The 13,725-nt window shown below is 41.6% G+C and overlaps 1 protein-coding gene across 2 annotated transcripts; it reads left to right on the top strand.

The window, feature by feature from the left end:
• The first annotated feature begins 164 nt into the window (after positions 1-164).
• On the top strand, positions 165-13,426 carry C22H1orf50 (chromosome 22 C1orf50 homolog). 2 transcript variants are annotated; one of them, XM_087446136.1, is made up of 5 exons: positions 165-264; positions 374-489; positions 11,753-11,839; positions 12,346-12,477; positions 12,822-13,426. In XM_087446136.1, the coding sequence occupies exons 1-5, from the start codon at positions 195-197 to the stop codon at positions 13,005-13,007; spliced, it is 591 nt and encodes a 196-aa protein (XP_087302262.1). In that variant the 5' UTR covers positions 165-194; the 3' UTR covers positions 13,008-13,426. The 2 variants fall into 2 exon arrangements, with proteins under 2 accessions (XP_087302262.1, XP_004443194.1); XM_004443137.3 differs by having other exon boundaries at positions 165-273.
• Positions 13,427-13,725: the final 299 nt, after the last annotated feature.

Genomic DNA, 13,725 nt, shown 5'->3' with positions numbered 1-13,725 from the left:
CTCTGGCGCTCTCCTGGGCCCCGTCCCTCAGCGGACCTGTGCGTCCGCCGGAGCCCCGCCTCCGAGCGCGGGCCGTGCTCCGCAGCTCCGACGTCCACTGGCCAGGGGCACGGAAGCTCCGCCCACGGGCCTTTATGCGCTTGCTCTCCCGGCCCGCTCCGCCCTGCCCGGGGTTGGGAGGGTAGAGCCCAGTCATGGACGGCGCTGCAGCGGCTGGGCGGGCGGAGGGCGTCCCAGAAAACCGAGGAGTTCAGTCGGCGGCAGGTCGGGGAGGTACGCGGGGCGGGAGTCGGAAGGGGCCGCTGGGCTCCCGGGCTCCGCGGGAGGCAGAGGGCGGGCGCTCACGGCCTGTGTTCCCGGGTGTGTGTCGCAGGACGCCTGGTGGAGCTCACCGCGACCCCCGGCGGCCTGGCCCTCGTGAGCCCCTACCACACCCGCCGGGCCGGCGACCCCCTAGACCTCGTGGCGCTCGCAGAGCAGGTGCAGAAGGTGAGGAGGCGCGGCTGGCGAAGTAAATGCCCATCTTCGTTCATGTTTGGCCCTGCGTCTTACGGCTCGGTCCTCGCAGCCACCTAGTGTGGGGGAGCCTGTGTTCTGGTCTCCGTTTACACACGGGGAAACTGTCACGGCGAGTGGGTGGCCTGGCCCGAACTCTGATCTTCGGAGACCAAAGGCTCCTTCAGCTGCTACTTGAGTGCTGCCATTATCTCCCTTCGTGGGAAGGTTTGCACGGCACTTTCAATATTCATTATTGCATTTGGGCCTTAGGACAGCCCTGTGAGGTGGCAGGATAGTTATTCTTCCCCTTCGACACGTAAAGAGAAGTTTCCGGGGAAATTTCAAGATCACAAATGCAGATTCTACAAGGATGCATAGTCCACTTACTTTAAACTGCTTCCCGTAAGATCTTTACCTGTGACCCAAGAGTGTAGAATTTAACATCTTCTAGAAGGGCAAAGACTCTAAGTTTTGTCCTCTGTCCTCATTCACTGGACACAGTATTCCCAAGTCTAGTGCTTAGACGATGATTGCCAAGAGAAGTAAAAGAAGGAGGAAATGTGAAGTAACAGCAAAGGCACTGGTGGTTTGGACACCTGAGTTTGAATCCCACTTTTGATATTAACTTGCACTGTGACTTGAGGCAAATTACTTTTCTCTGGACCTCAGCTTCTTTATCTGTAAGATGCAGGATTTGAACTATGAGAGCTCCTAGATCTACAGCTCTGAAAAACCAAGTTCCAGCTAATCTCTCACTAAGACTTCTAGTTGTGGGACCCTCTTCAATATGTACAGATTTAGGGCCCTGCTGCTTTAAAGCTTATGTAGTTCCTCCTCCTTGTATCACATTTGCCCTTGTTTATATTGAAATGTCTTTGTTTTGCTGAAAGATCTTTAATAATTAATGTGCTCAAATTCCTTTGCATATTCATCTCTGTACTTTAGTGTTTTTTTTTTCTTTCAAGTGGGAAGATTTTTATTATTTATTAATTTATTGATGTTGTAATAGTTTTTAACATTGTGAAATTTTGGGTTGTACATTTTTGTTTGTCCATCACCATATACATGTCTCCCTTCACCCCTTGTGCCCACCCCCCACCCCCCATCCCCCACCCCCATTGCCCCTGGTAACCACAATACAGTTTTCTCTGTCCAGGTGTTGGTTTATATGCCACATATGAGTGAGATCATACAGTGTTTGTCTTTCTCTTTCTGGCTTACTTCACTTAACATAATACCCTCCAGGCCCATCCATGTTGTTGCAAATGGGACAATTTTGTCTTTTTTTATGGCTGAGTAGTATTCCATTGTATATATATACCACATCTTCTTGATCCAATCATCAGTCGAGGGACACTTAGGTTGCTTCTACTTCTTGGCTATGGTGAATAATGCTGCAGTGACCATAGGGGTGCATAAGCCTCTTTGGATTGTTGATTTCAGGTTCATTGGATAGATTCCCAGTAGCGGGATGGCTGGGTCATAGGGCATCTCTATTTTTAATTCTTTGAGGAATCTCCATACCGTTTTCCATAGAGGCTGCCCCAGTTTGCATTCCCACCAGCTGTGTATGAGGGTTCCTGTTTCTCCACATCCTCTCCAACATTTGTTGTTTTTTGTCTTGGTGATTATAGCCTTTCTAACGGGCATGAGGTGATATCTTAGTGTTGTTTTCATTTGCGTTTCCCTGATGATTAGTGATGTTGAACATCTTTTCATGTGTCTATTGGCCATCTGTTTATCTTCTTTGGAGAAGTGTCTGTTCATTTCCTCTGCCCATTTTTTGATCGGGTTGTTTGTTTTTTTGTTGTTCAGTTGTGTGAGTTCTTTATATATTATGGAGATCAACCCCTTGTCAGATGTATGTTTTGCAAATATTCTCTCCCAGCTGGTGTGTTGTCTGTTCATCTTGATTCTGGTTTCGCTTGTTTTGTAGAAGCTCTTTAATCTGATAAAGTCCCACTTGTTTATTTTTTCTTTAGTTTCCCTAGTCTGGGTAGGCATGTCATCCGAAAAGATTCCTTTATGACCAAAGTCAAATAATGTGTTGCCTATATTTTCTTCTATGAGTTTTATAGTTTCAGGTCTCACCTTCAGGTCTTTGATCCATTTTGAGTTAATTTTTGTGAATGGTGCTAGCAAATGGTCCACTTTCATTCTTTTGCATGTGGCTGTCCAGTTTTCCCAACACCATTTATTGAAGAGACTTTCCTTTCTCCGTTGTATGTTCTTAGCTCCTTTGTCGAAAATTAGCTGTCCATAGATGTGTGGTTTTATTTCTGGGCTTTCAATTCTGTTCCATTGATCTGTGTGTCTGTTTTTGTACCAGTACCATGCTGTTTTGACTACTATTGCTTTGTAGTATGTTTTGAAGTCAGGGATTGTGATGCCTCCTGCTTTGTTCTTTTTTCTTAGGATTGCTTTAGCTATTCGGGGTCTTTTGTTGCCCCATATGAATTTTAGTATTCTTTTTTCTATTTCTGTGAAGAATGTCATTGGGATTCTCATTGGGATTGCATTGAATCTGTAGATTGCTTTAGGTAATATAGACATTTTAACTATGTTTATTCTTCCAATCCGTGTGCATGGGATGTCTTTCCATTCTTTATGTCATCATTGAATTCTTTCAATAATGTCTTGTAGTTTTCATTGTATAGGTCTTTCACCTCCTTGGTAAGATTTATTCCTATATATTTGATTCTTTTTGATGCAATTGTAAATGGTATTATCGTTTTGAGTTCTCTTTCTGTTAGTTCATTATTAGCATACAGAAATGCAGCTGATTTTTGTAGATTGATTTTGTACCCTGCAACTTTGCTATAGTTGTTGATTATTTCTAATAGTTTTCCAACGGGTTCTTTAGGGTTTTCTATATATAAAATCATGTCATCTGCAAATAGTGAGAGTTTCACTTCTTCGTTACCTATTTGGATTCCTTTTATTCCTTTTTCTTGCCTAATTGCTCTGGCCACAACCTGCAGTACTATGTTGAATAGGAGTGGTGAGAGTGGGCAGCCCTGCCTTGTTCCTGTTCTCAGAGGAATGGCTTTCAGTCTTTCCCTGTTGAGTATGATGTTGGCTGTGGGTTTGTCATAAATAGCCTTTATTATGTTGAGATACTGTCCTTCTATTCCCGTTTTGTTGAGAGTTTTTATCATAAATGGATGTTGTATCTTGTCAAATGCCTTCTCTGCGTCTATTGAGGTGGCCATGTGGTTTTTATTCTTTGTTTTTTTGATGTGGTGTATCACGTTGATTGATTTGCGGATGTTGAACCATCCCTGCGTCCCTGGTATAAATCCCACTTGATCATGGTGTATGATCTTTTTAATGTATTGCTGTATTCGGTTTGCCAATATTTTGTTGAGGATTTTTGCATCTGTGTTCATCAGCGATATTGGCCTGTAATTTCCTTCTTTGTATTGTCTTTGTCTGGCTTTGGTATCAGGGTGATGTTGGCCTTGTAGAATGATTTAGGAAGTGTTCTGTCTTCCTCTATTTTTTGGAATAGTTTGAGAAGGATGGGTATTAAATCTTCTTTGAATGTTTGGTAAAATTCACCAGAGAAGCCATCTGGTCCTGGATTTTTATTTTTTGGGAGGTTTTGATTACTATTTCAATCTCTTTACTTGTGATTGGTCTATTCAGATTCTCCATTTCTTCTTGGTTCAGTTTTGGGAGGTTGTATGAGTCTAAGAATTTATCCATTTTTTCTAGATTGTCGAATTTGTTGGCATATAATTTCTCATAGTATTCTCTTATAATCCTCTGTATTTCCATGGTATCCGTTGTAATTTCTCCTCTTTCATTTCTAATTTTATTTACTTGAGCCTTTTCTCTTTTTTTCTTAGTAAGCCTGGCTAATGGTTTGTCGATTTTGTTTATCTTCTCAAAGAACCAACTCTTTGCTTCATTAATCCTTTCTACTGTTTTTTTGGTCTCAATTTCATTTATTTCTGCTCTGATTTTTATTATTTCTCTCCTTCTTCTGACTTTGGGTTTTGTTTCTTCTTCTTTTTCTAGTTCTGTTAGGTGTAATTTGAGGTTGCTTATTTGGGCTTTTTCTTGTTTGTTAAGGTGGGCTTGTATCGCTATGAGTTTCCCTCTCAGGACCACTTTTGCTGCATGCCGTATGGTTTGGTATGACATATTTTCATTTTTGTTTGTTTCCAGATAGTTTTTGATTTCTCCTTTAATTTCATCAATGATCCATTGGTTGTTCAGTAGCGTGTTGTTTAATCTTCACATTTTTGTCACTTTCCCAGTTTTTTTTTTCATGGTTGATTTCCAGTTTCATAGCATTATGGTCTGAAAAGATGTTTGTTATGATTTCAATCTTCTTAAATTTATTGAGGCTTGCTTTGTTTCCCAACATATGGTCTATCCTTGAGAATGTTCCATGCGCACTTGAGAAGAATGTGTAGTCAGCTGTTTTTGGATGGAGTGCTCTGTATATGTCTACTAGGTCCATCTCGTCCAGTTTTTCATTTAAGTCTACTATTTCTTTATTGACTTGTTGTCTGGATGATCTATCCATTGATGTAAGTGGGGCATTAAGATCCCCTACTATTATTGTGTTGTTGTTAATGTCTCCTTTTAGGTTTGTTAATAGTTGCTTTATGTACTTTGGTGTTCCTATGTTGGGTGCATATATATTTATAAGTGATATGTCTTCTTGGTGGAGTGTCCCTTTTATCATTATATATTTCCCTTCTTTGTCTCTCTTAACCTGTTTTATCTTGAAGTCTACTTTGTCTGATATGAGTATGGCAACACCTGCTTTCTTTTGTTTGCCATTAGCTTGGAGTATTGTCTTCCATCCTTTCACTCTGAGCCTCTGCTTGTCTTTAGAGCTGAGATGTGTTTCCTGGAGGCAGCATATTGTTGGGTCTTGCTTTTTAATCCATCCTGCCACTCTGTGTCTTTTGATTGGAGATGTGGGGGAAGAGGGAGAATCCCCCTCTGCCCCTTCACTTAAGGTTCTTATGGCTGGCCAAATAATTAACAAGACAGGTTAGTAGGAGAAAATAATACCAAGTTTAATAACATGTATACATGGGAGAAAGCAGGGACACTGCGTTTCTCAACACAATAGCAGAAATTCTCGTCTTAAATACCATGTTCAGCCACCGACAAAGGAGGATGTTGGGGGCGGGGGAGTCAGTTACAGGAGGTTACCACTAAAGCACAGTAAACAAGAGTAAGGTTATTATGCAGATTTAAGGTCTCACCTTCCACATTGATAAGCCTCTAGAAATGAGGTCATCCCCCCTCTTCCCAAATACAGAGAGGGAGATACCTTTACAAATGGAGATTTCCTTTATAAATGTAAATGTTTGTCTGACAACTCCTCGCAGGGCCATCCAGAGAATGTGGCCAGAGAGACAGAACTTCCGATAAGATGGGCTTGTTGCTGCCTTTCCTATTGTAACATCTATTTTACATTATGTTACAGCCATCAGATGGAAGATCTGTTCCAGGAAGGAATTACTATGTCAAATTCTTTAGGCAGTTAGTGGGGGAGGTCAAATGTCCATCAGAGAAAACAATCAAGGTAAAGAGATATATTTCAGGGTGGCCAAATCTTGATCTCCCACAGAGAGTTCAATCCATTTACATTTAGGGTAATTATTGATATATGAGGGCTTAATGTTGCTGTTTTGTCACTTATTTTCCGGTTCTTTTGCATTTCCTTTGTTTCTTGTCCCATTTGTTTCGGACTGCCAATTCAGTTTGGTTGTTCTGTCTTATGACTCTTCTAGTTTTCTCTTTGTTTATCATATGTGATTTTGTTTTGATTATTTGTTTAGTGGTTACCTTGAGGTTTGTGTAAAAAATCTTGTGTATGAGATAGTCCATTATCTGATGGCCTCCTATTTCCTTATACTAAGTCAATTCAATCACTTTCCTCTTTCCCTTCTAAGTTGTTCTTGTTATACCTTATTCGATCTTGTGTTGTGGGTGTGTGTTTACAGTGATGAGGTTAAATTTATTTTTGGTGAATTCCTTACTTTGATCTTTGATTTTGGTATTTAAGTGGTTGCTAACCTATTCCGGTAAAGATCTACTATTTTTCTGAGTTTGTCTACCTATTTTTCTACTTGCTCCAAGCTTTGGGTTCCCTTTCTCTTCTTTTTTTCAGGCCTGAGGGCCTTCTTGAGTATTTCTTGTAGTGGGGGTCTTGTGGCCATGAACTCCCTTAGCTTTTGTTTATCTGGGAAAGTTACTATTTCTCCATCATACTTGAAGGATATTTTTGCTGGATAGAGTATTCTTGGCTGAAAGTTTTTGTCTTTCAGTATTTTGAATATATCATTCCAGTCTCTCCTAGCCTGTAAAGTTTCTGTTGAGAAATCCGCTGAGAGCCTGATGGGAGTTCCTTTGTACGTTATTTTTTGTTTTTGTCTAGCTGCCCTTAATACTGTTTCTTTGTCATTGACTTTGGCCATCCTTACCACTGGAAGTCGTGGAGTGGGCCTTTGCCTGTTGGCGTATTCAGGTGATCTATTGGCTTCGCTTACTGGTATTTCCTGCTCCTTCCCCAGATTTGGGAAGTTCTCAGCTATTATTTCCTTGACTAGGCTCTCTGTTCCTCTGTCCCTCTCTTCTCCCTCAGGAATACCTATAATTCTCATGTTACATTTCCTAATGGAGTCAGATATTTCTCGGAGGCTTTCTTCATTTCTTTTTAGTCTTAGTTCTCTCTCCTCTTCCATCTGGAGCATATCTGTATTCCTATCCTCTGTAATGCTAATTCTTTCCTCCATATTGTCAGCTCTGTTCTTTAAAGATTCCAGATTCTTCTTTATCTCCTCCATTGTGTTCTTCATCTCCATCAGCACTGATTGGGTTTTTAATTTTATTTATTTATTTATTTTTTCCCCCAAAGCCCCAGTAGATAGTTGTATGTCATAGCTGTACATCCTTCTAATTGCTGTGTGTGGGACGCGGCCTCAGCATGGCCGGAGAAGTGGTGCGTCGGTGCACGCCTGGGATCTGAACCCAGGCCACCTGCAGCGGAGCGCGCGCACTTAACCGCTAAGCCACCGGGCCAGCCCCTGATTGGTTTTTCTTCATGATTTCAATCTCTTTTGTGAAGAAACTCCTAATCTCATTGAATTGTTTGTGTTGTCTCATATTTCGTTGAGTTTTTTTATGATAGCTATTTTGAAATCTCTGTCGTTTAGGTTATGGATTTCTGTGTCTTCAGCGTTGGTTTCTGGGTGCTTGTCATTTTCCTTCTGGTCTGGTGATTTCATGTACCTTTGCACTGTGGTTCCTATATTGGCTTTGTTTTTCCTCATCCTGGAAATATCTGGTTGCAATTTCCACCGGCCGCCACTGTGTGGGGGTAAAGGGCTGTGAAATCTGAGGCCCCTGTGCTCTGCCCCGGCTGTTCGCTGCCATCAGCCGGCCGCTTGGTTTGGTCTGGTCGGCTGGTGGGGGGGCTCTCTCTCTCTTTTGCCCTCTGGGTCCCTGGCGTGGGGGGCTTCTCGTTCGCCCCTCGTCATCTGCTCTCCTGGGGTGCTCAGATGTTGATGGTACCCTGTAACAGTTCTGAATGCTCTGTGTGGGAGTTTCCCACTGGCTGAGAGAGCCCGAAGAGCTACGGTTTCCCCGCAGAGGGCCGCCCCTCCCCGCTCTCTGGGAGCTGCGAGGACCGGGATCGTTGATCTGATGGGGAGGGAGAGGAGTTCTCCTTAACTCTCCCCACTTCCTCCAGGGGCCCAGCGCGTTCCACGCTCAGATGTGCGGCAGTGTGGATCTTTCCGATCCTGCTTTTTGCTGTCTAGGAGTCTGTTGTTGGTCTGTGACTGTTCTTTTGTTGTATCTTATCCAGGGAAGAGTTTACGGGAAAGCTCACTCTGCCATGATGCTGATGTCACTCCCCTTTTTATTTTTAAAATTTATTTTATTTTTTAATTGAGGTCACGTTGGCTTATAACATTATATAAATTTCAGGTGTACAACATATTTCGACTTCCGTATATAAACTGCATCATGTTCACCACTAAAAGTCTAGTTGCCATCCGTCACCATGTACTAGTTTTTTTTTTTTTTTAATTAAGAAATAGTCAAATGCTTAGGAAAGCTCCTTTGGTTCAAACCTTGTGCCTTCTCTTTTCTAGAGACATGGGGAACAAAGTATAATTTTTATGGATTAGGAGAATATGAGTGTATTTAATCAGATCACTCTTATCGGGAGGGAGGCTGCCAGGGCCAAATCTTAGGCAGACATTTTCATGGGTTACTGAGTGACCATCATGTTTATTACAATGGCCTGAAACAAAGAAAGAAGGAACACAGTTTTTGTCCTTCAGCCTGTAATCTAGGGAAATATAGAGGAGGCATTATTGTGCTGCCTCCATTTTTCCAACATTATCAATCTTTGCGAAGCTGAAGAAAAAATACTCTAGAGGACAAATTGGGTCAAGTGTGTTTACTCTCTGTGTACTGAAATGTGCTTTCTAGCAGGGTGTGCCGTTTAGGTATTTATGTGTGTTCAGAAAGCTCAGGAGGGGCCGGCCCGGTGGCGCAAGCGGTTAGGTGCGCGCACTCCGCTGCGATGGCCCAGGGTTCGCCGGTTCGGATCCCGGGTGCACACCGACGCACTGCTTGGCAAGTCATGCTGTGGTGGCGTCCCGTATAAAGTGGAGGAAGATGGGCACGGATGTTAGCCCAGGGCCAGTCTTCCTCAGCAAAAAGAGGAGGATTGGCAGATGTTAGCTCAGGGCTGATCTCCTCACCAAAAAAAAAAAAAAAAAAGCTCAGGAGGCCTGGTATTAAGGTATGAAATTTGGAACCAGACTGATGTGTGTTCAAATCTTCAACAGCCGTTTATTAGCTGTGAAACCTTGGACAGGTTGCCTCACCTCTTTGAGTCTAATGAGAAAGTGCAGTTATCTCCAACTTCATAAAGTATTAGAATTAAATGAGATAGTATATGTACAGGGCCACGAGTGACTGGGGCCGGAATTTGTGTTTAGTAATTGTGGGTACTCTTTCTCTTGTTTCTGTAGTACTTGGGCCCTTTGTTTACAAGGAACAGATTTGCTGCCACTACCTTAAGAAAAAGGAGATTTATTATAAGGCTACTCCTAACCTGGAACGACCTTAGCTCTAGAAACCGCCTACTCTCTCATTGGCCATAAGGTGCCTCCTTGTCCTTGAAACAAAAATGCAGATTCTTTTTGGGCCATAAGGCCTTGCATGATCTGGTCCCTGCCGTCTTTTTTACATCCCCTCACACTAACTACTCTTCAGCTGCACTGGCTTCAGAAATGCCTGGAAGCTACATCTATTGCCAGTCCTCCTCCTTTTTTTCCCTTTTTCTCCCCAAAGCCCCAGTAGATAGTTGTATGTCGTAGTTGCACATCCTTCTAGTTGCTGTATGTGGGACGCGGCCTCAGCACGGCCGCGGTGCGTTGGTGCACGCCCGGGATCTGAACCCGAGCTGCCAGTAGCGGAGTGCGCACACTTAACCGCTAAGCCACGGGGCCGGCCCCTCAAATGACAATATTATTAAATTGAATTTGAATGCCTCCAGGCTACACATGCGTTCCAATTCCTGCAGTCCTCACCACTCTGTTATTAAACCAGTTACTTCATTCATTTGTTATCTTTGATCTGTTGCTACCACATAATTATGGTGATTTCTTTCATAAGAGTGCATCATTATTCCCAGTACGTGTAATACTAACTTTAATTATCTTTCTTTCCGGTGTCTATATTATGCAGAGCTGTGCTGTACAATGTGGTAGCCACTAGCCACATATGGCTGTTGAGCACTTGGAATGTATGGTTAGTGCAACTTGAGAAACTGAATTTTAAATTTTATGTAATTTTAATTATTTTAAATTTTAAAGCTTGATAATTGATTCAATTATTGGAAACTTTTAAATATGCTTGGAACAATTTGAGTATGTGAATTGACTCTTTTCAGTCGAAAATTTTATGAAGGCTAAATATAGATCTAGTATTTCCAATGAAAATTTAGTATCCAAATTGATAGGTGCTGTGAGTATAAAATATACAATATGAAATGTAAAATATCTTATTAACGTTTTTTATACTGATTACATCTTGAAATGATAATTTTTTTGATATGTTGGGTTAAATTAAATGTATTATTAGAATTAATTTTACTTAACGCATTTTTACTTTTAACACAGCTACTAGGAAATTTTAAATTACATATGCGACTTGCTTCCTATTGTAAAGGACAGTTGCGTCAGACTCTAACTTGGTGAAGGTAGGGACCTCTCTCATGTTTGCCAGTGCATCCAGTGCCTAGCATGCTGTCCAACACACTGCGCTTGTTAAATGTGTGTTTGTGGGACAGATGTGATTGACTCAGCTTAGTCAGTTGTTTCTGTTCTCTTATAACACTGGCTTATACCTGACTTTTACCTTATGCTTCCTCAGCTAACCAGCAAATTCTCTTAATATTTCTTAGTTCAAGTTTAACCACCTAATTTCTTTTCTTTCACTTAATTGTATACTTAATTAACTGGAAGTGAATCATCTTTTCTTGAAAGTAAGCTAGAAGTTTTTGACAGATTTCTGATGCCTGAGTGATAATCCTTCCCAATACATGAATTGGTCTTATCAGTCTCTCCTAGCTTCGAAAATTATTTGATTTATTGTAAGCAATTTCCATTGCCTTCAGATGCATTTCCTAGCACAGGACAGGCAGTCTTCTGTGTACATTATAACTTTGTTTCAGGTCTAGGTCATAGTGCAACCTTTTAAAAATACATTTTAAGTAACGATTAGGATGCAAATATAAATTAAAATATAACTAGGTATGATGTAAATAATTCAACTGAGGTAATGTGACCATTAACAGATACTTTCTGTATATAGCTAGATTCCTATGTTTCAGATGATAAGAGCCATATCACAAGTGTCTGGATTTTCATCGTAAGAGCCACCCTTGATTTCAGTGATGTTTAAACGTGAGAAAATAAATGGAGACCTGAGGAATAAGTGGGGTTGTCAGGCAAAGAGCAAGGGGGAGCAACCAAAGAGCACTTGGTTCTGTGGTGTGGGTTCATGTCAGGGAGGGCTTCTCATAAGCAGGTCTATTTGAGCTGGGCTTTGACGTGAATGGGAATCTGTGGGGGAATAGTGAGGATGGGAAGAATATTTTAGGCACAAGTAAAGATGAACTCTTCACATTGGGATCTAAAAAAGAATATCATAGACGTCTTACCCTTTTTTGACCCACAGTTCAGTTTTCTCTGACCTTTAGGCTGATGAATTCATCCGAGCAAATGCCACCAACAAGCTGACAGTCATAGCCGAGCAAATCCAGCATTTGCAAGAACAAGCCAGGAAGGTAAGTATGGCTTTTAGGCAGGCTTTCATTTTCTTCATTCAGTTCACAGGATTGACTGAACTTGCTTATAATCACGGTAGCTTATTTGTCTTCAGTACCTCCTAGAAATATAGAGGTGTTGGGTGAGATAGAATAAGCCCAAGAGGTTAAGTATAAGTTTTTTCACTGGGAGAAAGTTTAGTGACATAAAGCATTTTGGAGGAAAGATGTTTTCAGTTTTAAGAGATATGTACTTACTATAGAAAAATAGGAAAGAAATTTAAAAACCACTCAAAGCCAGTAGTACTCAACACTTTGAAATACAATTCTTCTAAAGGCATTTTTGCAGCATAGTAGCATAGTCTAATTTTTGTCTCTTCAGAATCATCTGGATCCCAGTAGTGATTCATTGCTATGGGGGAGCAGTATCCTAAGCATTGAACAGTTTCAGATTTTGATCGGGATGATCGATGAATATGAGTACCTGTTACCTCCAATACCTGATTTGTTACATCTGTGGTTCTTAGGTTTTGGAAGATGCTCACAGAGATGCTGACTTGCACCATGTAGCTTGTAATATGGTGAAAAAACCTGGCAACATTTACTACCTTTATAAACGGGAGAGTGGTCAGCAGTATTTTTCCATTATTTCTCCAAAGGTAAGAACATTTGTTTTTCGCACAAAAATCTGTTCTAGTCTTTGAGAAATTCTTGGTGTGTGTATGTGAAAATGTAAGCATAGGGCTTGGTAAATGGTTTCCTAGAAAATTGGAGGTGGTGTGAGTCCAGATATGACTCTAAAAAATATACATGTGCTTAAATTATTTCACAGTCATTATCTCTGTTAAGGGAGGTATCTGATGTATATTGTAATACTTTCTAGGGCTGATTCTGACTGGTTTGAAGTGAAAAGCAAAAAAAGAAATTTGTGGCATAATTAGGAAATGGGCTTAGTTTCTTTACTGCCTACCCTGATCAGAACTGACTCCTTTGCCTTCTCTAGGAATGGGGGACAAGTTGTCCACATGACTTCCTTGGTGCCTACAAGCTACAGCATGACTTGTCCTGGACTCCATATGAGGACATTGAGAAGCAGGATGCTAAAATCAGCATAATGGACACGTTGCTAAGCCAGCCAGTGGCCCTGCCTCCAAGCACTGAACTCAACTTCCAGGGACTGACTCACTGAGAGTAGACTCTGACAAACAGCTCTCGATGGCAAGGACCTGTCACCTGGTTGTCCCCATTCTCTGCCTTGATGGGAGGTGGCATGAGAATTGAGGACATGTAGGTGAATCATGAACTTCTTGGAAGGAGACCCTGTGTGAATGTAAATGCTGTCATTATTATTACTTTTAGTTGGGCTGGTAATGAATCACATCACTCTATTTTGGGATCCTCTCTGGGTCACAGATACCAGAGCACCAACCAGTCAGTTTCAGAGTACTGGCCAGTGTACTTTCCTTCTCCTTTATCTCCATCTATTCTCCCCATAAGTCAGAGCAGTAGAGAAAGAAGAGTTTCTTCTTCCCACAAAAAGGTTGGCGAGTCATTTTCCAGAGAGGACTGTTTTTAGTCTTTTTGTAATTGGAAGTGTTTAAGATTGGAGTTGAGGCTATTTAATAGTGCGACTCCAGCTTCAAATTCATCTGGGAACAAGAATGTTGGATAATGGAGGATGATAAACAGCTAGGCTTGGCTGGACTAGAGAGTGTGTGATTCTGGTATTTCTGCACTATTTATGAGGTTTGGCTTGTCCCTTCTGCTCTTTCTGCCTAGCTAGAGTGACTGGAGAATCTGAGGCAGCAGCAGTTGCCAGGATTTGGGAAGGTCAGCCTCTACACTCTAAAACTTAAAGAGGGGCTGGCCCTGTGGCCTAGTGGTTAAGTTCAGCACGCTCCACTTCG

The sequence above is a fragment of the Ceratotherium simum genome, chromosome 22, assembly GCF_057802395.1.
Source record: "Ceratotherium simum simum isolate JZ-2026a chromosome 22, ASM5780239v1, whole genome shotgun sequence".
NCBI classification, from domain to species: Eukaryota; Metazoa; Chordata; class Mammalia; order Perissodactyla; family Rhinocerotidae; genus Ceratotherium; species Ceratotherium simum.
Note: the sequence above shows the minus strand (reverse complement) of the source record. Positions and strands in the feature narration are given on the sequence as shown.